This window comes from Nelumbo lutea, chromosome 3, assembly GCF_056320005.1.
Source record: "Nelumbo lutea isolate HS-2025 chromosome 3, American lotus-T2T, whole genome shotgun sequence".
NCBI lineage: Eukaryota > Viridiplantae > Streptophyta > Magnoliopsida > Proteales > Nelumbonaceae > Nelumbo > Nelumbo lutea.
Window position 1 is genome coordinate 107,828,948 of NC_142686.1, and position 27,338 is coordinate 107,856,285.

The window sequence follows — 27,338 nt, forward strand, 5'->3', positions numbered from 1 at the left end:
ATGGGGTTCGGGTGGGCTGGGCTAGACTAACTTGAATGTTATCCATCTGAAAGACCAAGAGTTCAAATCTAAACTCGGGTTGGGAGGAGCTGATCCAAGTTTCCCATAATAGAGGGGTGCATGTTGTGTGGATTAAGGTTGGGATTTTGTCAAAATTTCAATGAATCCAACCCAAAACCTGAGCCCCAATCAGTGTAAAATGCTATTTTTTTTTGAGAATGTGTAAAATGTTGATTTGGGCCTACCCAAATTGCATCGTTATTAGTATTTTACCATTAACGAATCACAAGACAAATAGTAACCTTTCCATGTCAAATTTTTGGGAAACCGAAGTAGCGAACTACTCAGTCTCTCTTAATCTCAGTTAATTTTGTATTGATGGAATTACGGATGTAGTAAAACAAAAGAACAGAGGACGTTGTTGTACTTTTCAGTTGGTTGGGTAATTAAGGCAGGACCAAATATCTGTAAAAATGTAGCTTTTATTTAACCAGTCCATAATCCATATGACAGGCACGAGAATCATTAGTCTATGTGAAAACTGAAAAAGTGAAAACACAATCGCAAATCCACCTTTGGTCGGGTGATTGGGGCACCTGCTTAGAAGGCCTCCAAATCTCCAGAGCGAAGCAAATAAATCTCTATAGATGATAAAATGAGAGAAAATAAATTAATATGTTTTGAAAACATGCACAAAAAAAAAAAAATCAACATCGGTTAAAATTTAAAAAGTGATTTGTTATAATTTACAAGTACTAAAAGGGTTAAGGACAGACAAAAAAGGACGTGGGTAAAAAAAAATAATAAATGATTTAATCACTACTAATTTAATAGTGAATATAGCTTTAAATAGAACAGATTTGCGAAATAGGATTTATGTAACTGATACTGAGGGCAAGGCTTGGACAGCGACAATGACGACAATGACGACTAAGATAATGCTTCTAAAGTGCAATTGTCCACACAAGTGATAAGATTCATCATGGTTTTGAAAATCAGATCAAAACAGAATCATTTTAACCACCGGTTCCCAGTCAAATGGTCTGATTATCCGGTTCGAGCCTGAGCCACAGTTTTAAGGTCCAAAATTAGACCTGAACCCATGACCAGTTCCCAAGTCAACGGTCAACCATCCAGTCCGATCTGGTTTTCAAAAGCATTATCCTCGTATTGCTTCCAAATCAAATCCCTTTAAAATTGTTTTTGAATTTTAAAAAATAAGAAATTAAATACGGGATTATACTATTTATAAAATAGAGTTACTCAAGCTCCTCATATTGCTTTGCATCTCCTTTATAAATTTGTGATTTTTTTTTTGAATTTTTAAAAACAAAAAACTAAATACAGGGCCATTAATTTAAAGCTCACCCGCAACTAATTAAATTGAGGAACTGAATGTAACATTTGGGCATATTTTAACACCCGCCCGTACATTACACGGACCTCTTTAATAGCTTCAATAGAATAGTGAAGCCCTGTAAGTGTTGCGACTTACGAAGTAGTTTCCCAAGTCCCAAATCACACCGCCCCGCCTCGGTGTCAAGCCTGTCTTCAGCTGCATTCCAGTTGGTACGACTGAGTTCAGGTTATATGGAATGATTTGGCTCACCCGTTCTGACTTCTGATCCAGTGTTTGCCCATCCCTATCAAAAAAGCAGAGTCAGTTCTCTTATTCTTGTCGGGAACATGAATCAGCATGTCAATTGACACCTAGGGTGTCAAACTTGAACGAGGTCCCCTCCCTGAGTTCCTGGTACTTGAGTAACCCAATTCAAAGATACTAATTGCTTGAAAATTTAAAACGACGACTTTGGCTAATTTTATCGGTCCGGACTCCCCATTAGCTGAAACTGATGTGTTAGGGGATGTATAGCTAAAAATAACACCCGCATCAAGTGTACCACTCTCAACCTCTCTTCACATGTTGGCTGACGTAGGATGTTACTATCAGGGATGGTAATGGTCAGTTTTTTCCCAATCTTAAATGGGAATGAGAAAAATATTTTTAATCCGAATTGGAAATAGGGCTTGTATATAATTCCCCGAATCCAGTGATATATTAGTAAAATACCCCTAGATTTAATATTAATTTTTATAATATCTCTAACTTTTCTTCAAATTCTTAAAATTCTGAAGTCCCATAATTCCTTTTCTAAAGGACCCTTAAATTGTTATAATTCAATTCCTAAAATACTCTTAAATTCCAATAATTTTATTTGTAAAATATCCATAAATTATATTATTTTCAAGTGATTGATCAAGGTGGAGAAAATTCAGGGGTTCCTTATCCCCGATGGATAATGAATGCTTCACCATGAGCCTGCCTGTTGATGGGGACAGGGCAGAGTGCCTTGGGGTGCCCCGCCATTGCTACTTATTATTGGTTACACAACCCAGAGAACGGCCATATCAAGTTCAGCTAATCCATGCTCAATTTTGCCTGAATTCAATGTGAAACAGCCCGGGGAATAAAAAAGGTTAGGTGTTAGATTGGGTTGAAGGTCGGATGAGGGTATGGTTTGAAAAATATCAGTCCAATTTAACTTGGGTTGCGTTTCAGGTGAACTTAAAGCCTCTCACATTTCTTTCCTTGAGCAACCCAAGCATTCCAATGCATAGTTGTCCTTGACATCTGAACGATTAACAGGTGCAGAGAATAATAAATAGATACCTGATAGGCCGATACTTGCTTATTTCCCAATATCAGTGCTCCAACATAGAATTTGAGGAAAGCGGAGGGAAAGCTTCTTGGTTGCTTACATGGCTGCGGTTGCAAAGTTTGCCTACGTTCTCACCAGTCACCGCACTAGATTTTGACGTGCATGGATTGAGATTCCTGGAGCCATGCCCTTTCCTAGGTGGGCCTTGGCTTAATATTTGGGCTTCAATAATTTTGCTGCTAATCTTCCTCTAACTGTTCTAAGATCTTGACGATGGCCTGCTTTTCTCTTTCGCGTCTTCCTTCTATTTTTCCACTTTTCTAAGCGCTTGCGACGGATCTCAGGATCAGCCCAGCCCCTTCTCCAGTCTGAGAAAGAGCAATTAGATTTGCATTTTCTCGCTGAGAGCAGCATGTCTGCTTCAGGGTAAACATAGAAACTTTGCTCTGTGTCTGACTGCAGAAACCTAAGTCCCAACTTTGTTGGCTCTGGGAATTTTATACGAACCCGTGTCTGCAGAAGGAATTTCATTTCAAACAATCAGAACAGAGTGACTACAGCTGCTTGTAAAAACATAGAAATCACATACAGATATGGATGCTTACATATGCACAACCACGCATTTCTTCTAAAGAATGCAAGGGTTTCTTTGAAAAACACTTAAACTAATACCAGAGAAGAGTTAAAAAAGGAGTACGGCTCAATAATCTGAAAATCATGCATGTCCAAGTGGAATGGCAGAGCAGGATTAATGTAACGAACCCCACATATTTGGGGCCCTTAGTTGAGTTATATGCATATCCAAAACTAATCATCTTTTATTTTATTTGTGGGCATTAGGTCAAACTATAAGAGGAAGTATGCTTCGAACCAGGGAAAACAGAATGAAATAAGGGAAAACAAACGCTTCACTTTCTTGAAAAAATCATTCTTCCTAGATGCGTGTAAAACACTTCCTGCAATAAAATCAACTTGGACATGACTGAGCATGTATGCCTACAAATACATGGTAACCTGAAAATTAATAACATAACAGAACAATTTTGTATTTTCATAATTGATAACTACTGAATCAACAAAAAATAAAATAAAATAAATAAATTATGACTACTAAGAGCATCTGGAATGCAAATATATAATCACTACGAAAACAACTCATGCATTTGCACTTCATGCAGAAACCATATACTCCTCGTACTGCATTTTAATCGTTACTTCCTCTGCTATGAAAACATCTATGGGAAATGATATCAATGGTAACTATGCATCAAAATAAAAGAGAAAATATTAATGTGGTTTTAAGTGCAAACCATGTCATCTCCTTCTTTTATATAGCCCCTATCTTCTAATATGCGAGCAAGACCTTGCCACCACAGTCGATCACTTGCTGCAAATTTGTGGTACTGTCCAAAAACGCATCAGTAAGAACTATGTTTTTTATTATTTTTTGGTATGAATAACGAAGAAATCAAATAATCTGATTTTTTTAACAGGCAATTATGACAAGAAACTTGAAAGCTGTAGAGAAGATGGGCCGAATGGCCCATAGGCTGTTTATCCTTCTTTATCTTTTATGTTCTTCGCTATAATGGGCCTTATTCTGGGCCTATTCTTTATATGTTATGTTCTTTTAATTTCTTGCCCAACTAAGGGCCTCTTTGTAAATTATCAAAGTTTAACTTAATAAAATCGTGTTAGGGGTGTAAGAGTAGAGATGAAGATTCGAAAATCTCTTACTCTGAACCCTTGTTGCCGCCATCTTCTCTTCCTTAAAAGAATGATTTCTGTTGTTTTATTTTGATTTCTGCATCTGTTCTAAACAATCCTTTACTGACTGTTTACTGACTGTGACCACAGTCAAGCTGGATGGAACTAATTATCTGGCATGGCCACAATCGGTAAAGATTCACATCTGTAGTAGAGGAAAGTGGGGTTTTTTCTCCAGGAGTAAAAAGTCTCCCTCAGAAGACGATCCATCTTATGAGAAGTGGATGCAAGAAAATTATACTATTATTGGGTGCTTGCGAACTCAATGCAGCCACAGATTAGTCAGCACTATTTGTGGATGAACTCAACAAAGGAAATCTGGGATAGTGTTGCTGAAACTTATTTCCAAAAATTAAATGTCGCTAGAGCTTACAAGTTGAGAAGTGATGTGAAGAATTTAAGACGGGGAGAAATCTTTAGTTGTATACTTCTCAACACTAAAGTCTTTGTGGCAAGAAATAGATTTGATAGAAGTTGTAACCTGGGACACCACTAATGATGCAGAGAACTACAGAAAACTGGTTGAGAGAAACAGGGTGTTTGAGTTCTTAATTGGACTAAACCCAGAGTATGATATTACAAAACAAAATATTTTATCCAAGGATAGTGTCTCACTGTCACAAGCTGATGCCTTGGTAAGTAGTGAAGAGAGCAGAAGAATTGTCCAGGTTCAAGGGGCTGGTCTAAATGATCACTTTGCTAATATGGGAGTGAAACCCAAAGGGGTTGCAAGGACTCCAAGTGGTTCAACGAAGAAAGAGGTTGTCTGTGAGTATTGTAAAAGGCCAAAACACACTAAAGACAAGTGCTAGAAATTACATCCTGAACTTCTACCTCTTCGGTTTCAGAAGAAGCATGATAATAAAAGGGCAGGGAGTGCTAATGTTGCTGCTGGTCCAGATAGTGACAAGTACCAAACTGAAGAGATGACAACTAGTGCGCAGTTAGTAGCCATGAAAGCAGAATATGAGAAATTTGGGAGGATGATTAGTCACCTAGAGGGTGTGACTTCTTCTTCCAACCCTTCAAAAAATTCAACATCTTTTGCATTTGCTCATTCAGGTATACGGGTTTCTGCCAATCATGCAACCATTTCAAGTAATCATAGGATTCTTGGATTATTGATTCAGGTGCTTCTGATCATATGACCAATCTTTCTACCTTGTTTGTTTCATATGATTTACTTCCTAGACATGACAAAATCACCCTAGCCGATGGTTCTCTTGCCTCTATCTCTGGCAAGGGAACCATTAAGGCTATAGATTCCTTGATCCTTCTTTCTGCTTTTCATGTACCTAGACTAAATACAAACTTGTTATCTGTAAGTAGTCTAACTAAGTCATTAAATTGTTGTGTAATCTTATTCCCTTCCTACTGTGTTTTTCAGGGTCTAGAGTCTCAGAAGGTGATTGGGAGTGGCCGTGAGGCGAATGGAATATACTTGCTTGATACTCTGGGACAGTGCCCTGAACAACCTGGAAAAGCTGCTTTTGGGTCTATATCTACAAAGTCTATCAGTTGAGTCATGTTATAGCATTTTCGTTTGGGTCATCTTTCTTTTTCTACATTGAGTCATTTATTCCCTAAACTGTTTAAGGGAATTAGTTTGTCCAGTCTTCATTGTGAGTCTTGTGAGCTGTCAAAGCATTGTAGAAACAGTTATCCCTCGAGTAATAAAAGATCTTCTCCTTTTAATATTGTGCATTCTGATGTGTGGGGGCCTTACCACTTACCCTCTATGGGCGGCTACAAATATTTTATCTTGTTCATTGATGACTTTTCTCGGTTTACTTGGATATTCCTGATGAAATCCCATGATGAAGTTCCCAAACTTGTGAGGCAATTCCATGAATTTGTCCTAACCCAGTTTGATACCAGGATTAAAATTTTTAAATCTGCCAATGCAAAAGAATATTTTGAGAAGATCTTGTCCTGCTATCTCACTGACTTAGGGGTTATTCATTAAAGCTCCTGTGTTAGGACCCCAGAATAGAATGGAGTTGTTGAAAGAAAAAATAGACATATTGTTGAATTTGCAAGAAGTATCCTGTTTGCCTCACATGTTCCTACAAAGTTTTGGGGTGATGTTGTTCTCACTGCTACCTACCTCATAAACCACATGCCATCTAGGGTTTTGGGGTTTAAGTTCCTTTCAGTCTCCTTCATACGAACAATAAGCTTTTTTCTATTCCTCTTCGTGTCTTTGGCTGCACTTGTTATGTACATATCCCTAGTGTCTAAAGACATAAACTTGAGCCAAAAGCCCACAAGTGTATCTTTCTTGGTCATTCCCCCACACAAAAGGGTTATTGTTGCTTTGATCCAAAGACTGGTACTCGATATGTTACAATGGATGTCACTTTTGATGAGCTTTTTTCCTTTTATGGTTCCTCTATGGAGGGACATTGTCCAAAGGGGAAGGATTTGTCACAGGCCTTTGCTCTTCCTCTTCCTGTCTCAGTTGAGTCTTTTACTTAGTCTCTTCCTCCTTCAAATGAATAAAGGGAGGATCAATCATTCCACTTTTCCTGTCCCAGTGTTCCTCCCCCTTTATCTTATCGTCCTCTTTTTAATCTCAAGATGTATCAAGGGCAAAGATCCATAAATGAGCAAGTTGTTTCCCCTACAACACACGAGCCTCGTGCACTTCCAATTACAGATGAGACAACAAGTACTGTTTAAGCCCCTTTGGAACCATCCTTCCAAGACCTTGATATCCCCATTGCTATTAGGAAAGGAAAAATGAAGTATACTACACATTGCATTTCCAAACACCTTTCTTCTAGTCTGCTTTCTCCTTCATATTTTGCCTACCTTTCTTCTGTTGCCTCTAACCCAATTCCTAAGTCTGTGTCAGAAGCTCTTAATATTCCAGAATGGAGGGATGCTATGGGATCCGAAATTGATGCCCTACTCAAGAATGACACTTGGGAAGTGGTTGATTTGTTTGAAGGGAATGATCCAATTGGCTGTAAGTGGGTCTTTACTATCAAATATCATGTTGATGGTACCATTGAGAGGTACAAGACTAGGCTGGTTGCAAAAGGTTATACACAGACATATGGGATTGATTATCTGGAGACCTTTGCCCTTGTTGCCAAGATGACTTCTGTGAGAGTTCTTCTATCTTTGGCTACCCATTCAGACTGACCACTTTATCAACTGGATGTAAAGAATGCATTTCTGAATGGAGAATTACATGAGGAGACTTATATGTCTCTTCCTCCAGGGATGTATGAAAGGAAAGGTATGCAAGCTGAAGAGATCTCTTTATGGACTAAAACAGTCCCCTAGAGCATGGTTTGAGAGGTTTAGGGCCGCCCTTGTTAACTTTGGCTATGTATAGACACAATCTGATCATACTCTCCTTGTGAAGAGAGGATTTCTGGCAGTTTACCTGATTGTGTATGTTGATGATATTGTTGTGACTGGTAATGATGTTTCAGGAATTAATGATCTCAAATCTTTTCTTTATACAGAGTTTGAGATCAAAGATCTGGGGGAATCGAGATACTTCCTTGGCATAGAAGTTGCTAGATCCAAGGATAAGATTCTTATCTCTCAGAGGAAGTATGCTCTTGATTTGCTCTCTGAAATAGGGAATATGGGTGCTAGACCAGTTGCTGCTCCTATTGATATGAGTCATAAACTATCTGCTTCAAATGGAATATTGTTAGAAGACAAAGGAGTCTTCTAGAGACTCCTTGGAAAACTTATTTATCTATGCATGACTCGGCTAGACATTGCATATGCTGTTAGTTGCATCAGCCAATTCATGCATGCTCCCCGAGATACTCATATGGCAGCAATAGAGCGAATCCTGTGTTATTTGAAGGGCTCCCCTGGAAAGGGAATTCTATTTGCCAAGCATGGCCATATGAAACTTGAAGCTTATACAGATGCTGACTAGGCTGGAAACATTGATGACAGAAGATCTACTTCTGGGTACTACAGCTTGGTGGCAGGTAATACTGTCTCTTGGAGAAGCAAGAAACAATCTGTTATTGCTCGATCTTCAGCAGAAGCAGAATACAGAGCCATGACACATGGAGTTTCTGAACTATTGTGGTTAAAATCATTGATGGAGGAACTGAGGATTGAGCATGATAAGCCAATGATGTTATATTGTGATAATCAGGCCACCATCAACATTACTCACAACCCAATACAACATGACAGAACTAAGCATATTGAAGTTGACAGACACTTCATTCGAGAAAGAGTGGCTTCTGGTGAAGTATGTCTACCTTTCATCACCTCTGAAGGATAGTGAACAGATTTCCTCACCAAGGGCATTCCCAAGGCTAAACTTTAGCATGATACTGGCAAGCTTGGCATGATTGACATCTATGCTCAGCTTGAGGGGGAGTGTAGAGAAGATGGGCCGAATGACCCATAGGCTGTTTATCCTTCTTTATCTTTTATGTTCTTTGCTGTAATGAGCCTTATTATGGGCCTATTCTTTCTATGTTATGTTCTTTTAATTTCTTGCCCAACTAAGGGCCTCTTTGTAAATTATCAAAGTTTGACTTAATAAAATTATGTTAGGGGTGTAAGAGTAGAGATGAAGGTTCAAAACTCTCTTACTCTGAACCCTTATTGCCGCCATCTTCTTCTTCATCTTCTCTTCCTTAAAAGAATGATTTCTGTTGTTTTATTTTGATTTTTGCATCTGTTCTAAATAGTCCTTTATTCTCAAAAGACTGTTTTTCTTCTAAAGCAATAATTTGTTAATCCGGTTCCTTAGCAAGCTTATAAAAGATGACTTAACATCTAACTGAATTTACAACCATGTTTATAAGCGTCACAACGTACAAATAATATCATTCTACTGATTCTTTTCTTTCACTTATATCAGGTAGAACCAAGTTTGGTTCATTTATATTTGAATTTGTATCAATTTAGAATTTCAGGTTGTAATTGGATATTGAATAGAATTAATAAATTAAACTAAAAACTAACAAAGTATCATATATAATTAATAAAATGACTTTGATATTGTAGATCATGAACAAAACATATAAGCATATACATTGAAATCAAATTGAATCAGATTATATTTGATTGAATAGGGGTAGATCCATATTCAATCTAATTATAAATGGATCAAATTTGGATCACCCTTAACTGAATCAAATTTGAATTCGAATTGGAATAAATAGATACCATTTACATTCCTATTTGGCCTGTCCTTGGTCAATACACATCCCCCAAATCACCTGATCTCTGACTCTAACCATTGAATATGAAAGTCTTCCATAATGTAGTCAGAAGCAATGCTGTAATTAGGAGCTTTAAGAACACTGTATAGTTGTTTTGTCAGCAAGTTAAATTTACACACCAGAATAGAATGGCGAGGCAGGATTCATGTAGCCGACCCCATATAGTTAGGATAAGGCTTGGGCTGTTCATGACCATGCAGTGGGGCAAGCATCTGCACGCCAGTGTTCCAATAGCAGTTCATCTGTTGGGAATTATTGACCAGGGTGATATCTGACGTGTTTATTTATTGAGGATTGGGAAGATATGTTCATGAGGCTAGTTTGCCCAAAAGCAAGAAATATGACAGCAAAACAAACTGCAGACAGAAAGGCCCTTGTGCTTATGATACTTGCCTCCAAGTTTATGCAAAGAGATATGAGAATATAATAGAGCAAACTGAAAGTAAATTCAAGAACTACCTGTTCCCTTATTTTGCAGACCACCATCCTGAAGTCTGGTCTCTCAATGAGTCTCCCTCTAAATTCACTACATATTGGATCATCAAAAGAGCTATACCTGTGATTCATTGGCTCCTGAAATTCCAAAGATGCTTCTTGTTCAGAAAATATAATACAAGACCAAAAAAAAAAAGAATAATGCTCTTTTCTATCTGCAATATGGGCATATGATACTACAAAACAAGCATCTAAGGGTTGTTTCACTGTTTGCAAGACTTTGTATTTTATGCAAAGAAAGTCAAATGCTCTCTTGCTAATTTGACCTTTACTTATTTACTCAAAAAGTTAGGGTTCCTTGTACAAAAAGTAGTTTTAACTTGCATGACAGGCATCCATTTTAGGAAAAGCCTCAAATCCAAATTATCAGTTCTCACACTTTCAGCCTAAGATATTACCAGTTCACTAAGCAATATCCCCTAGTTAAAACCCACCTAAGAACCAAACATTTAGAACCTTGGCCAGGATGCACATGGAAGCAAAACAAGTAGGCTGGAATCTAGCCATAGCAGGGGTTGTAAACAGTTGCAAAAGACCTCTTGTCAGAGTGGGTCAATATCTGACCCATTCATAAATTTGGGTCCCAGTCAGATTCTAAAGGAAACCACATTTATGGTGGAATCCAGATCAACCCAGATGCATTTCAGATCTATACTGGACCCGGTCCATTAAAAATATAGGCCCTCTAATGATACTGTTACGAAATTATAGGCTGTAAATATGTAGTATTAGCCCAATTAGGAATAGCTTGATTATAGGAATTATTTTTTCTTTGATTTTCTTCCTATTTTAGTATGTACAAGGCTGTATGATTTTCTTCATTTTTTGTATCTGCAAGGCTGTATGGTTTTCTTCCTTTTTAGTATCTACAAGGCTGTATATATATGTACTACTTTCTCAATAGAAAGACATCAATTTCTTCCAATTCTTATTCTATCACATGGTATCAGAGCTGGAGACACCAATTCTAGTCTGAAACTAAATTCTGGTTTTCTTCCCTCTACTGCCCAAGTGAGCAGCAGCTGCGATCTCTAGGTCACCCGTTCCGAGTAACATCTGCATCTCACCGCCCCTACCAATGGAAGCGGAATCCCAGATCGGCCTACCCACCTTCACCCATCTCTTCTTCACTTCGATCGGGAGAGGGCTTTCAAGTTTGCAACAGGTCAGAGAGTAGCACAACAACCTCAGTGTTACTCCTGTGGTGTTTGTTTACCCATTAGGAAAGTCTTTCTTCTCTGTTCATTTTATACAGTTGATATTTCGGTGCTGCCAGTTGTGGTTTCTTGCTGTTTGGGTGTTGCATCTGTTGCCGATTCTGTTTAAATGTGTTTTATTGGCTTTGCTGGTTGTTAAAAGTTTACTTTCCTGTGTTTATGATGGTTGTTGAACAAAAGAACTTGGCTATGCCTAGTGTTATCCCCATTCTGTCTAAGATCACTGAACAAAAACTAAACAGAACTAATTATTTAGACTAGAGTAAGATTGTTCATTTGTATTTACAGAATATCTCTAAGGACAACCATCTGACTAAGGACCCTCCTACTAATGAGACCCGCACTAAATGGCTAAAGATTGATGCTCAATTGTTTTTGCAAATCCACAATTCTATTGAGAATGAGTACGTCGGTCATGTCTCTCACTGTGAGTTTGTAAACGAACTAATTGAATATTTGGCTTTTCTGTTCTCTGGTAAAGAAAATATTTCCCGTATTTATTATATTTGCAAGACATTTTATCGGGCTGAACAACAGGATCAGTCTCTTCAGACCTATTTCATGAATTTCAAACGCACTTATGAGGAATTGAATGCCTTGTTACCTTTCAGTACTGATATCAAAGTTCAGCAGACTTAACGTGAACAGATGGCTATTATGAGTTTTCTGGCTGGCCTTAATCCTCAATTTGATGATACTAAGTCATTGATTCTGTCTACCTCTTTAAAAGAGGTCTTTACTAGGGTCCTTCGTACAGATACTGGTTCCCATACCTCACCTGTACAACAACTTAGTGCACTTGTCAATCAGAATAGTGGATCAACTGGCCAGTCTCGCTCTCAGAATAGTAGTAGAGGTGGCAGTAATAGTGGTTGGAATGCTGGAACTCAGGCCACAAGGGGAATAGTTTGCTACTATTGTCATGAACCAGGACACACTAAAAGGACTTGCCAGAAATTGCTAAAGAAAAACCAGAAGTCTTTTGGGTCTCAGTCAGCCCATGTTGTAACTACGAGTAATGCTCCTCATCCATCGTCAAATAAGACCATTACAATTTTTGCAGATGAGTATGCAAAATTTACCCAGTATCAAGAGGCATTAAAGAACTCCTCTCAGTCCATCACTGACCTTGCTGAGTCAGGTAAAACCAATACATGTCTTCTTTCTTCTTCCTCTCAGTGGGTCATTGATTTTGGTGCTATAGATCATATGACAAGTAATCCTAGTCTCTTTTCCACTTTCCAATCACACACTTTTCCTTCTTCAGTCACCTTAGCAGATGGTTCTATTTCTTCTGTCCTTGGTTCTGGCACTATCAAACCCACACCAACACTTTCTTTGTCATCCGTATTGAGTTTATCAAAATTTTCTTTTAATTTGGTATCTGTTAGCAAACTCACTCGTACTCTTAACTGTTGTATCTCATTCTTTCCTGATCATTATCTATTTCAGGATCTTATGACGAAGAGGATTATTGGTAAAGGACGGGAATCAGGAGGTCTGTACATTTTGGATACCCAGGAACCTCAGACCATTGCCTATTCCAGTACTTTATCTCCTTTTGAAGCTCATTGTCGGTTGGGGCATCCATCTTTACCTTTGTTAAAAAGTTATCTCCTCAGTTTCATGATGTATCTTCTTTAGATTGTGAGTCTTGTCAGTTTGCAAAATATCATCGTCTATCGTCTGTTTCTCGAGTTAATAAAAAGGCTAGTCATGCTTTTGAGTTAGTACATTCAGATGTTTGGGGACCTTGTCCCATTATGTCTAAGACTGGATTTCGATATTTTGTTACCTTTGTGGATGATTTTTCTCGTATGACTTGGCTTTATTTAATGAAATCTCGTTCTGAGTTGCTTTCACATTTTAAACTTTTTGTGTTGAAATAAAAACCCAGTTTGATGTGTTTGTACAAACATTGCGAAGTGATAATGCCAAAGAATATTTCTCTGATTCCTTCCAGACTTGCATGGCTCAAAATGGAATTCTCCATCAATCATCTTGTGTTGATACTCCATCTCAAAATGGAGTGGCTGAGAGAAAAAATAGACATCTTCTTGAAACTGCCAGGGTTCTTTTATTTCAAACACATGTTCCTAAACAGTTTGATGTGTTTGTACAAACATTGCGAAGTGATAATGCCAAAGAATATTTCTCTGATTTCTTCCAGACTTGCATGGCTCAAAATGGAATTCTCCATCAATCATCTTATGTTGATACTCCATCTCAAAATGGAGTGGCTGAGAGAAAAAATAGACATCTTCTTGAAACTGCCAGGGCTCTTTTATTTCAAACACATGCTCCTAAACAGTTTTGGGCTGATGCTGTTTCTACAACGTGTTTTTTGATTAATCGCATGCCTTCCATTGTTCTGAATGATCAGATCCCTTATAAGATTTTATTTCCTAATAAATCTGTGTTTCCTGTTGAACCTCGTATCTTTGGATGTTCTTGTTTTCTTCATGATGTTCGTCTACAGGTTTCCAAATTGGACCCTAAGTCATTAAAATGTGTCTTCCTAGGATACTCTCGTCTCCAAAAAGGGTACAAGTGTTTTTCTACTCTCTTGAACAGGTATCTTGTGTTAGCTGATGTTACATTCCATGAACATCTTCCTTTCTTTATTGCTCCATCTACACCTGTGTGTCCACAAGAAGATGATGATCTACTAGTGTATCATGTCACCGGTCCAGACGCTAGTGTTGTTCCAATACCCCATCACCACCTTCTCAACCAAAACTACCTATTACTCAAGTCTATTCTCAACGACCTAATCCTCCTGTCACAAGTCCGGCACCGGTCTCTTCTTCGTCATGATCCAATGCCCTGTGATATTGATCTACCTATTGCTCTTCAGAGAGGTAAGCGTCAGTGTACTTATCCAATTTCCTCTAATGTTACCTATGATCGTTTGTCCTCTACTTCTTGTTCGTTTGTTGCCTCCCTTAATTTTGTAGGGATTCCCATAACTGTTCACCAGGCTTTATCCCATCCTGGGTGGCGTGATGCCATGCTTAAGGAAATGAATGCCTTGACTGAGAATGGTACTTGTGATCTGGTTGATTTACCTACTGGTAAGAAAGCGGTTGGATGCAAGTGGGTCTTTGCAGTCAAATTTAATTTTGATGGATCAGTGGCTCGCCTGGTGGCCAAAGGCTATGCACAGACATATGGAGTGGACTATTCTGATACTTTCTCCCCTGTGGAAAAATTGACTTCAGTTATATTATTTATTTCTCTGATAGCTACATATGATTGGCCACTTTACTAGCTTGATATTAAAAATGCTTTCCTGCATGGAGTTCTTCAGAAGGAGGTTTATATGGAGTAACCACCTGGGTTTGTTGCTCAAGGGGAGTTTGGAAAAGTTTGTCGTCTTCGAAAATCGTTGTATGGACTAAAATAGAGTCCTCGAGCTTGGTTTGGAAAATTCAATCAGGCAGTAGAGAGGTTTGGGATGAGGAAGGGCAAATCTGACCATACTGCTTTCTATAAGTGGTCCACATTTGGCATCCTTATACTTGTTGTATATGTAGACGATATTGTTATCACTGGGAGTGACACAAAGGGAATCTCATTCTTGAAATCCTTCTTGCAGAGCCAGTTCAATACTAAAGATTTGGGGCACCTAAAATACTTTTTGGGGATTGAGGTGGCAAAGAGTAAAAGAGGCATTTTCTGTCTTAGAGGAAGTATGTTTTGGACCTGTTAACAGAAACTGGGAAATTGGGAGCCAAACCATGCAGTACTCTAATGCTTCCTAACCAGCAACTCACAAAGGATGGAGATGTTTTTGATGATCCTAAACGATATAGAAGATTAGTTGGAAAGTTGAACTATCTCACAGTGACTCGTCCAGACATTGCTTACTCAGTTAGTATTGTAAGTCAATTTATGTCCTCTCCTACAGTGCATCATTGGGCAACTTTAGAACAAATCTTGTGTTACTTGAAAGGAGTTCCTGGACGGGGGATACTGTATCGGAATCATGGTCACAGTAACATTGAATGTTTTTCTGATGCGGACTGGGCAAGTTCCAAGATTGATCAAAGGTCCACTACTGGCTATTGTGTTTTCGTTGGTGGTAATCTGGTTTCGTGGAAGAGTAAGAAGCAAAATGTGGTGTCGCGATCTAGTGCATAATTTGAGTATAGAGCAACGGCACAAGTTTCGTGTGAGGTTATGTGGGTTTCTCACTCTTAACCGAGGTCGGTCTTTCTCAGTTCTAGCGAAACTATGGTGCGATAATCAAGCTGCGATTCATATTGCTTCGAATCCAGTTTTTCATGAACAAACTAAACATATTGAGATAGACTGTCATTTCGTTCGTGAGAAAATTCAACAAAACTTGATCTCTACAGCATATGTGAAGACTGGAGAGAAGTTAGGAGATATCTTTACAAAAGCTCTTAATGGAGCTCGAATTTCTTATAATTGTAACAAGCTGGGCATGATTGACATTTATGCTCCATCTTGAGGGGGAGTGTTACGAAATTATAAGCCGTATATATGTAGTATTAGCCCAATTAGGAATAGCTTGATTATAGGAATTATTCTTTCTTTGATTTTCTTCCTATTTTAGTATCTACAAGGCTGTATGATTTTCTTCATTTTTTGTATCTGTGCAAACTGTATGATTTTCTTCCTTTTTAGTATCTACAATGCTGTATATATATGTACTACTTTCTCAATAGAAAGACATCAATTTCTTCCGGTTCTTGTTCTATCACAGATACAAACTGTTAATGGCCTAATAAATGCATGAAGAATGGCAGATATCAAGATTTGTTCTGCTCCTTTTCATCTCCTACACCCACAGGTTGAAGGCAGTAAGATGGGCAGTATTAACACTGGGCACTAGCTTGCCCATTTTCCTAAAGAAGATACAGTCTTATAAATTTTTTAATTTTAACAGGTCAGAAACGACACTCAAGAGCTATTGTGAGTGAATATGAGCAAATAACCAAATGCTAATAAACGATTCACATACTAATAATACTTACATACAAAGCAGAAAGAACCTGCATGAAAATATGTGCCTCTTCCCACAGATTCTGCATTTCTGGAGGCCTACCAACACAGACATCACACCTGCATATGGGAAATTTTCAAAAAGAAGAGATTGCAATTGTAGACATACATGAGTATGAACAGTGGAGACAAAGATTAGCATCATCTTCCTGAGCATTTGTACAATTATGAACACTTGGATATTTCATGTTTGGAGAGAACACAAACAGAATAAAAAGGTCATTAACCAATGTTGATCCCAGCTATCTGGGGTCCTCAGAGAACAGGGTATTATGAGAAATATGCAAAGACATTAGAAAAAGATACATGGAAATAGTATTAGAAAGAGAGAACAACAAATTCAAGCATGCTTGGCATTTCCATTTGGCAGATCCTCTGGTCCTGCAGTGAAGCTTAACAATAAAGTAAAAACATGGTTTTACATATACAGGTAAATCTTAGTCTTCCCTAGATCATATCAGGGCATGACTTCTTGCTCTGGCATGCTTGTATTGGGTGTATCCTACAGAATCTGTTCCCTTTCACTCTGGTGCAAAATAAGAGTTATTTACTGAGCAAATCATTGGAAAAAAGCTCTTCATATGAGAAATTATTAAAGATAATCAAGGACGGTATTTAATTAGATTGACATTGAAATTTAAAAATGAATATGGAGTTTTCCTTTAAAACTTGCTAACAGAGAAATTTATAAATCTGCCATTATATCAGTTGTGGAATCCCCTTATTATCTCTTCTTGACAGCCATATAAGTTTTTCATCCATCGAGGAACCCTTTCCATCGAACAAAACAATCTTATCTCAAGAGATATAGAGAAACTCTAAATTAAGGGAGGGGGCATAACATACAAGAGACACTTCTCATAACTAAATTTCTCTCCAAAGTACTCCACCAAAGTCTTTGCTCGACAACATGCAGTAGCCATTCCATATCTGCAAATGAGAAAGGTTGTGAGATTTTTTATTATTAATTATTGTTATTATTTATTTACTTTTTTTTTTGGGGGGGGGGGTTACTTGTGGACATGGAACAAGATAAAGTCCTAGCAGAAGTATTTAACACAAACCTGAAGCAATCAGATAACATTTTATATGCTTGTTTTGTCTGCTCTTCACTTCGTTGACTTGGCAAAAGTGTTGGTATTCTGGCTAGGTTTGCATAAAGAACTGCTTGACAAAACATAAAAATTATAAATATTAACAATTAAGACAATGACTGTTAGAAAGAGAATTCCGACATAGATTTTGTGCATGAAAGATCATCCAAGAACTGTTATTCAAAGGTACAATTTGCGATGGTTTTAGAAGAGGAAGTTTAACTGCAAAATCAATTTCTCACTTTGTTTTGATTCTTGCCTCATTATGCAGCAATTGTCATACTGCTAAGAACTGACAATATGCTAATTTGTCAATGATTGCCAGATCAAGACAGTTTGTTACTATATTCCAAGAAGATTAACTGAAAATATTATATAACCATATTCAAAGAGAAAGCAACAATTGCCATTAAAAAATGTAACTCACTGCAATCTGCTAATTTCCCATCCCTTCCAGCTCGACCTGCTTCTTGGTAATATGCTTCCAAACTCTGCCATTTGATTTAACAAAATCAAAAGATGCTGCAACATATATAAATATTTTGTATGGAAAAATTAAGAGAATAAAGAATGAAAGCTTGTTGGTTAACCACAAAAAGACTCTCACACACTCCAAAAATACACAATGATTTGTTGATTGAAAAAACTTGTTATTGAAGCAGAAAGTTAACTATTTCAAGCAACCATGTAAGACTCATACTGGACAGATTGGTCAAACCATTAGACCTGGGAACCAAAAGTTATTCTGGTTTTTTTAAACCCTGGTTTTCAAATTTCTGGAAAACCAGCAGTACCAATTAAACCCCAGCATAACCACTGAAAACCAGTTGGGTTTTAATGACACACCGGGGTCAGTAAATGCTCAGAAACTTAAAATGCCAATGGTATGATATGAACTCATGACCTATTAGTTAGGCAATTATCTTATTACCAGTAATCCAACACAACTACATGTGTTATAATTTACAAAAAAATATGATGTATATTGATTATATAACCTGCAGTCAAACTGTTTGACCCACAACCTGGCAAGCATTTCAGTTTTTGTCTGGTCTGAGTCTTACAGCACTGATTTTAAGAATAAATCAAGTTGGGAGAGGCTGAATTCATACAAGAATAGTGCAGAGATATCGGATCCAAAAAATAGACCTGTGGCCAACCATAATGGATAATTCTCCGGACATTTGACTTGTCAATCCCCATCCCAAAAGCAATTGTTGCAACTATAACCTGGAGATCAGAGAAAACAACAGTGCACTTTATGACACAGTTTCATTTATTTCTTATGAGTTATATTTTCAAATGGAAGAAAGAAAGGTGAGAATGAAAAGTATTCACAACCCATTATAACAATGTTAGGTCATTCCATTTGAAAATCCACAAAAATTTGGTCGACAAAAGTCACATCCACTTGAGCTGTCGTAATGGCTATTCCCTTAGTTCATTTGTCTTATAACCATGTTTACTCTTCAACACAAAGTTGCTGTGTGTATAAATATGTCTGATAAAATGTTTTAAAAGACATTTGAGGTGTGCACAGGCACGCACAAAATACCCTGATGCATATGCTGGAGGAATGGATGCCTCTGAGGCATACACCTCAAACACCTTTTGCATGAGGTGTACAAATCATGCATTCCCCATGACAGAAAGAAGAAGAACTTCCTCCTCTTGACGAGCTTTACACCTCCTTGTGCACAGGAGGCTTATGCCTCTTGCATTATGAACTACACCTTGCACTTCATATCGCACCTCCCACTTTTTAAAACATTAGTGTACACATACTTTCAAGGTCCAAGAAAGTTATTTTGCCTCCAACCAATCAACCACCTGAGAATCCATTCTATTTCTATATTACTATAGACATGAGAGCATCCTAATCTCAGCCAATGCAGACATGCAGTAGAGCTAGCAGCTATGCCCAAGTAAAATCCATTTAACATATTGGACCAGAATATAGCAAGATAATGTATCTTTGGTTATTTCTAAGTACTTCACCAATATTATCTGAGTTCCCAGGGTTCCCAATACAGCATCTGGAGAAAATGGCTTAGGGAAGTTGTCCTTTGCATGCTTTGTGCCATTAAAACAATACAACTTTAACTACCAAAAAGAAAAAAAGAAAAAGATAGTTCTCATTGCAACTTTCCTTGCAGGGATTATAATCATCATTAGAGTGCATTATTCAATCACAAGAACACCATGTTGAATTGAGGTTCCATGTAGCATGTACCCGAGATAAGTAATTAACTTAAAGTAGTTATCTAATGGTAGTATGGTCCTATTGCCCTATCTTTTTCACAATGAGCTTAAACTGGATACCTATCATCTTAAAGTCAAAATTTTCCTGATTTTAAAGAGAACTCAGCACCCACTAAATGGGGCCAAAGAAGAAAATTTAAGAAAAAAGAAAAAAAAATGCCAAATATCTTTCTTAAAAAATTATGTTTTCCCATTCTATTGGAGTGAAGGAGATAATATAACAAGAAATGGCAAAAACATGTCAAGCCCCAAGATTTCTACAAAAAAAACCAGGAAAATAGGAAGGTCTCTCTTGTTAGTAGCATAGATACATAATAGTAACACTAAACCCTATTAAAGAGGACAAACATTAAAAAAATATAGAGAGAGAGAGAAGCAGTTTCTCTACATAAACAGAATGTTCATTTACACCATATCATGACTAAGACTCAACTATCAAATTGCTAATATATGAAGAGATTCAAACTATAGGTTTGAGCACCTAGTGAGAAATCAATCAGCTTACCATTCAAAAGTTATACATGGTTCGACTTGACCAAAATTAATCTAAGAACTATTTTCCATCATATAGTTTCTCCATACCTCCAAAGCATTTTGATGAAAATCCTTGTGAACACGCCTTAGATGTGACTTGGGCAACTGGAAAAAGGCATATAGATTAATTGTTCAGCCAAAATACAAATAACATTTTGATGGTAACAAGCAACTTATGCAGTAATAAAGATAATATCCTTTTTTTTAATAAGCACCAACTCAAAATATATACCTAAGTGACTGAATTTGTATATAACCTTGACAAAAATTTAAGAGCATATTCAAGGGCAAAGTAAGATTGCAAGAAAGGTAAAACAATCAAATGCCATTCCAGTTGATTGTTTAGTGCTTGATGAAACACCCTGCAAAGCTGAAAAGAGTGTGGATGATGGCTGTCTATACTTATTTCTGCAGCCACCAAATTTCCATGTCCTTTGGTGTTTCTGCACCTTCAAGGGTCATGCACCTAATATCTATGATTAAAGAAATTGACTAACACTATAAATTGTTTGCTTGTGGTCTCATAAGAAAATATGGAGAGAGAGAGAGAGAATTGAAGGATATCTGAGATATGGAAGAAGGTTAAGGAAAAAGGCACAAACATACCTTTGCATTGTAAGCAGCAGCCTTTACACCAAATTTGCATAGATATTTTGCTAATCTTAGCGTTTCCTTTCTAGTGGGGACATATATAATAGTCGGTCCATGATCTGAAGGCCCTTGTAAATGTCTCAGGCTTTCTTCCAGCTTGATTGGGGGACCGAGTGTCTCTAATGAAGAACAAATATCTCTGTTCTCAGGAGAATCCCCATAGAACTCACCACAGGCAACTACAAAATGGGGAATCGTGGAATTGATGTATTAGCACAAGAGTTTTGGAGACTCATAGTCAAACCCTTGATCGTTATTTGATGAATAGATATCATTATTGAACAGTAGGAGAAACATATCCACAGCCAACACATACAATGCTAAAAGTAGGAGAGAAATTGGCAAGTAAATGGTGAAGGAAAATACCATCCAAATCATCCACACAGCGAAAGTTATCTAGATCATCTTCCAAATATTCAACCGAAAGTTGGTCTTCCATTGAAGAAGCTGGATAATTCCCAATTTGAGAACTTGCTTCAGCATCATTTCCATCCAAATAATCCTGTTCGAGATCCTCAAAATCGCTCAGAGATCCTTCATTTGCATCAGACATGCTGCAATTGTCAGAGTCATCATCTGACTCGCATGAGATAACACAATCTTCCTTACCACCATCAATTCTCTTTTTGGTATAAATATCTATCAATTCAGAGAAGTCCATCTCATAAGATGCTATAGAAGATGTTCTGCTATGCTTTACCTGTAAGCAACAGAAAAGAGAATGAACATTGATGTACATTAAAAGAACTAAGGGATACATCAAGTGGAAGCCATGATGAAAGCAAAAGGCTGCATTAAAATGGTATTTAGAAACAATACTGTAGCCAATTAGGCATATGAGGGTTTCTTTGAGATTTATGGAGAAAGTTGTGTGTCCACGACTGTGGGTAATAGACAAAAAGTTATCATGGGGCATATACAAAGCCATGCACACTCATATCATACTCAAAATTAAGATGCACAACTCACTGAAAACCGAAGATTTGGTCGGAAGAATGATGTGAGGATAGTCTTTGTTTCTTTAGCCATGCATAATGACTCAAGAATGTCTTCTCGAACACGAATTGTGGCGGTAGCAGTCAAAGCCATCAATGGAATATCAAACTTCAAAAAATCCAAATTGCAGGCTCTGAAATTTTCTCTCAATATAGACAATCGCCTGAAACAAGCAGAGATAAAGGATGAAACAAAACACATCCCTTGACCTAAAAACTAAAAGCAGACGTATTAAGGAAAATCAAATTAAACCAGTAAGATTCCAATGGCATACAGGACCTATACATGTTAGGAATTTGGAAGCAAAGCATTTAAACGTACAATGAGAAAGAAATAAAGCCAAAAGTCGCCTAGACCATGAATTATATTCAAAAAGTGCCCATTTAGGGCACAAAAAAATACAAGATGGTGACTTATTGCAATATTTATTACTTTGGACACATTATTAATGTGTATATTTTATATATCCTATCATATATTATATATTATATATGTTTTATCTTAGGTCTTACTTTTAAGACAGAAGCAAAACGGCAAAATAAGGAAGAAGAAAACAATGACAAGGATAAGAAAGGAGGGTGCCTTTATCTTTTTGCAACCTCTATAACATTTGTGTTTGTGTTTGTGAGATTATCTCTTACATCAAGGCATGGGGCTATTACAGCAACAATAGAATATAAAACTTGCAACTATATATACCCATGCAAAATATATTCCACATCAAGATCTTGCAATATTAAAGCAAAAAAAAAAATAGCCTTCTTTAGTTGCCATTAGTTTCTGATATCCAATTTCTCTAGGAGTGATTGGAGTTGCCTAGGAGTAGCTCCAATATGTGATAAAATGAGAAAGAGTAGGCTAAGATGGTTTGGTCACGTGCATAGAAGACCACCAACAGCTCCAATTAGAAGAAGTGATTTGTTACAAGTGGAAGGGGCTAGAAGAGCTAGGGGTAAACCAAGGACATGGGTAGTAGTAAGAAATGATTTAAGAACTAATAATTTAAGAATGGATATGGTTTTAAATAGAACGGATTGGAAAAACAGGACTCATGTAGCCAATCTCATATAGTTGGGGTAAAGCATGGATGATGATGATGATGCATTTTGTGTTTGAGATTTTGAAATTGTTGAGAGGTGTGTAATTGTGTAAACAAGTGTATTTACGTCCTTTTTGTCTTATTAAGTATAGTTACAAATCTGTCCCTGTTTAGTCGTATACTTATATTTGTCCCAATTAAATTAGGGGAAGATTAGTCATTTGCATTTAATTTCAATCTATAAATAAGATCTGGCTGCCTGGGGGAGAGGCTAATTTTCTTTCTCTCTCTATTTTCCTCTTCCTTTCTCTTTCTCTTCTTTTTATATTCTGTTTGGAGACTGACTACCATTTACAAAAATTAACAGATCAAAATGCTATTGTCTTTTTGTTACCACAATTTACCATGCTGTAATTAAGGTTCAAAGTATCGATACGATACGCAGATCGGTCGTATCGTATCGGTACTTAGAAACGGCCAAAACACCTTTTTTTTAGTTTTTTTGTTTTCAAATTTTGGTTTTTTTGGAACCTTAAAACATGTTTTTTATTATTAAAAAAAGTTGGGGGGTCCAAAACACCTGGAAACAGGCGTTTTGGACCATATCTTTTTCAAAAGATACGATACGATACGATACGCCCGATACGGGGCGTATCGTATCGATACTTTAAACCATGGCTGTAATATGAAATTCACTGTTATTTAGTAAAGAGCATTACCATTTTCCAATTTACAAACTTGCTAAATGAAATACAAAATTAGGGAATTAACCTAGAATTCAGGTTTTCTTACACTCTACCATTACCTAGAATTGTCCATTCACTTGATAACTATGCCAGAAATACAGTTCACCAATGGCATACATGACCTATATATTGCAAGAGTTTGGAAGACGTCCATAGTCCAAAGAAGTCGATGTCTATGGGTCTCATGTGCCTGAATGTGTATAATGTATAACACACTAGCAGTACTTGGTTGCAAAATTATAATATGTAATTTTTAGAACACACTAGCAGTACACCTGTAGTCAGGGCGGAAGTCATGGCCCCACTTGGAGACACAATGAACTTCATCAATGGCAAATAGTGCAATTCCACGATTTTTTGCAAGCCCCTGAAGTGGTCCTATAAGCCTGTAAAACAAATGCATTATTAACAATATTTTTTTTGAAAGACTTTGGGAAATCAAATTCACATATCAACAAACAGATAGTGTGAATCTTCCACCTTAACACTGTTTCTGGGCAAACATAGATTACATTATACATGCCATTTATTGCTTTGTGTTCCACACTACCATCACTTTGTCCAGATCCAAGGAAGCAAGCTGATACACCATGTTTAGCTAGCTTTAAGCACTGATCATGCATCAAGCTTATCAAAGGTGATATGACAACCACAACCTTTCCTGTCAATAATGCAGGAATCTGGAAGCAAAGAGATTTTCCTGCATAAAATGTAAATATGTAATTTAGAAGATAATTTAGTAAACTAGCTACAAGCCTGCAGCCTGTGATTAAATTTGACACAAGATGTGAAGCAGCAAGGATGTAAGGAAAACAAAAATACCAGATCCTGTTGCAGCAAGAACAAGACAATCTTGGTGAGATAACCAAGCCTCTATGGCTTCCTTTTGGAAACTCTTCAATGATGATAACCCAAAATACTTGTTTAATATGTAATCGACTTTCTGCTCCCAGTCTGGTCCTATCACTTGGTCTTGTGTAATATGATGTAGGGATGATTGAGGTGATAGTGGTTTAACATTAGGAAGAGATGTTTCCTGCTTTGCTACCCTGGAAACCATATTTGAGCCAGAATGGGATGTATTGAATGCACCATGGATCTTGGTTCTTTTGGTTCTACCTGATGATTGGAGATGCCCCATGATGCTAGACTGTTTCATCCGGCCCAGAGATTTTGAGGTAGAAATAACCCTTTCACCTGAACTGTGTGAATTACTGGTAGAACTTTTTGAACCACATGATACACCTGTTTTCTTTCTGCAAGAATCATTCAAGAGGAACTCAATAGCATTGTCTAGTGATGGGCCAACTGCTTCTATAGCTTCTGTAACTTTACAAAAGTCAAATCCCATCTCAATCAGTTCTGCAATCACATGGTCAGCAGATACATCATTCTCATCCATGGTAGTGAATCTGTCATCCAAATAATGGTAGAGAGGTTTAGAAATCATGTGTCAACCAAGAATATATCTCAACAGAGGTTGCAAAAAAGGACCATCTCACATTTTAGCTACATATAGCTACAATAAGTCGTGGTGTTTAAAAATGCGGACCTTAAAATTAGATATCTTATTGTTAGAAAGAGGGGGAAAAAAAAAAACACATTTCATGTTGAATATCATGTGGCAGGAACCATCTAAATTGAAATGAACTATTGTCTTAAAAATTAGATTTGATTCTTGTTAATGTCTTAGGTGCATATGAAGTTGAGATACAAAACCAATATTCCATTATTCTATGTAGTATGGTTCATTCAAATACCTAAAATCCTGTTAAAGTTAAATAAATAGACTAAATTCCCATCCCGGGCTCTATAAATACTTATAATTTGGGTAGAGACATCTTGTATTTTTCACATTTTCTAGGATTTCTTCGTTTTTTCCTTCATTCTTTTACATGGCATCGGATGGAAAAATGGATCCTATAAAATCAGAGAACCACAAGACAAACTACTGATTCAGGTTGCAAGAAAAGCATCAAAATAATTGCTCAATTCCATAACAGTTCACAATAATTGAAGACAATTACAGGAGATCCAATAAAACAATTAGCTGCAATAACATTACAGAAATTGAATGAATCCTAACACACACACACACACAGATTGTCGTTGAAACCTAAATTTGATAAATAAGGGGAGTTTGATGAAGATCTCTCACCCGTGAAGCGATTCTACATCGACGAAGCGACGTCGGTTAATAGGTTTCCGCCCCAATGGCCAATGCAGACAAAAATTTGAACAGGAAAAGAAGTGAAGCAATCTCCAGTGACCGAAAAGAGGAAGAGATACAGCAATCGATGACTCGATGTCGCAGACTAGATAATAAAGGGAGTGACGATTCACCGATGCTTCTTAAGGCCCCTCTCAAACGCGCGAAACTTTGAAGCGAATTTGCACCGATTGCAATTTGCAACTTGGGCGGGACCAAATGGAGTCAGGAGACTCAGGACTCAGGAACAGGAACCTTGCAAAAAGTTGGGCTTGATTTTCGGATTCTTTAGCTGGGCTTAAGAATTAAAACTTGGGTTTGACTTAAACTCGATTTGAGGCCTCTAATGGGCTGTCTGGGCCAAGAACAGGCAAACCCAACCTGAACATAAACACAATCTTCTATAGTATATTGCTTCATTTTTAAATTGAATTACAAAACCCAAATTAAAAGGTAAAGAAAAGCAAAACATAAGAAGGCTTTTAATCACAATAAGTCCATCAAGCCTACACAAAGTGCCTGTTTGGGAGGGCATCCATGCAACGGCAGTATCGGTGGACATGTATCATATTATGGGTTTTTTCGATATGTTCCTATAAGGGGTGTTTTGGGGTCTAACCCAGTTCAGGGGATAGATGGGCCTTAAACCGATCCCTCTGAACCAGATTGAAAAAAAAAAAAAACATTAAAAAAAAAAGATGTGAGCCATGATACAGTCTGTTACGCCCCTACCAGCATATCAGACTATTAATATTTTGAACCTTGCTTCTGACATTACATGAGCTGAGGAACCCAGAACGCCATGAAACTGTCAGAAAGCTTCTCCCACATAGAAAAAAGTTCTAATTACCGAGTACTGTCTGCTAATCAGTAATCACTGATCCATTTGCCTGGAAAACAAAGGGCCATTACCCAATATAAGCATATATGTCTGTATATAAATATGTTGAGATTTCAAACTTTGCCGACTCAATGCGTCGAACCAGTTTAAGTGGGTACTCATCTATGAAATGACTTAATAGTTTACATAACTATTTGTCATTATTTTGAAGTCCCATTTTACTTCCATATCGTGTTCTGTTGACAAAACACTGAGAGAGTTGAATCAGACTTTGAACGAATACGGACTTCATTCTGAGTAGCCCCTCCTTGGGGTGTCAATTGGACTGGATTTGGTCCAATCTGATCCAGTCCAATGTGAATCCATTATAAATGGACCAGGTCCAATCCAATCCAATGAATATTTTGAACTATTTTGTACCAGGCGAATTTGATGTCTGGACTGGCCAATCTGTTTAAATTCATTTTAATTTAGATTGATTTTGACTCAAACCCGGTCCATTGATACCTATATTCTTATCTTAGATCGATGGACCATATATTGGCTTAATCCAACCAAATCCAATATAAATTTA

The 27,338-nt window shown here is 37.3% G+C and overlaps 1 protein-coding gene across 4 annotated transcripts; it reads right to left on the minus strand.

Moving 5' to 3' along the window:
- Positions 1–1,245: 1,245 nt before the first annotated feature.
- On the minus strand, positions 1,246–26,159 carry RECQSIM (RECQ helicase SIM). 4 transcript variants are annotated; one of them, XM_088974409.1, is made up of 17 exons: positions 25,873–26,159; positions 24,537–25,126; positions 24,195–24,414; positions 23,990–24,100; positions 21,903–22,092; positions 21,300–21,633; positions 20,889–21,112; positions 20,331–20,387; positions 18,636–18,716; positions 17,914–17,977; positions 17,457–17,556; positions 17,239–17,322; positions 16,365–16,452; positions 10,109–10,222; positions 3,971–4,063; positions 2,672–3,173; positions 1,246–1,643 (listed from the first exon to the last, which is right to left on the minus strand). In XM_088974409.1, exons 2-16 carry the CDS (start codon positions 25,114–25,116, stop codon positions 2,871–2,873), a joined length of 2,643 nt encoding a protein of 880 aa, XP_088830535.1. In that variant the 5' UTR covers positions 25,117–25,126; positions 25,873–26,159; the 3' UTR covers positions 1,246–1,643; positions 2,672–2,870. The 4 variants fall into 4 exon arrangements, with proteins under 4 accessions (XP_088830535.1, XP_088830534.1, XP_088830537.1 ...); XM_088974408.1 differs by having other exon boundaries at positions 17,457–17,559; XM_088974411.1 differs by lacking the exons at positions 1,246–1,643; positions 2,672–3,173; positions 3,971–4,063 and adding an exon at positions 9,769–10,005.
- Between the last annotated feature and the right edge of the window lie 1,179 nt (positions 26,160–27,338).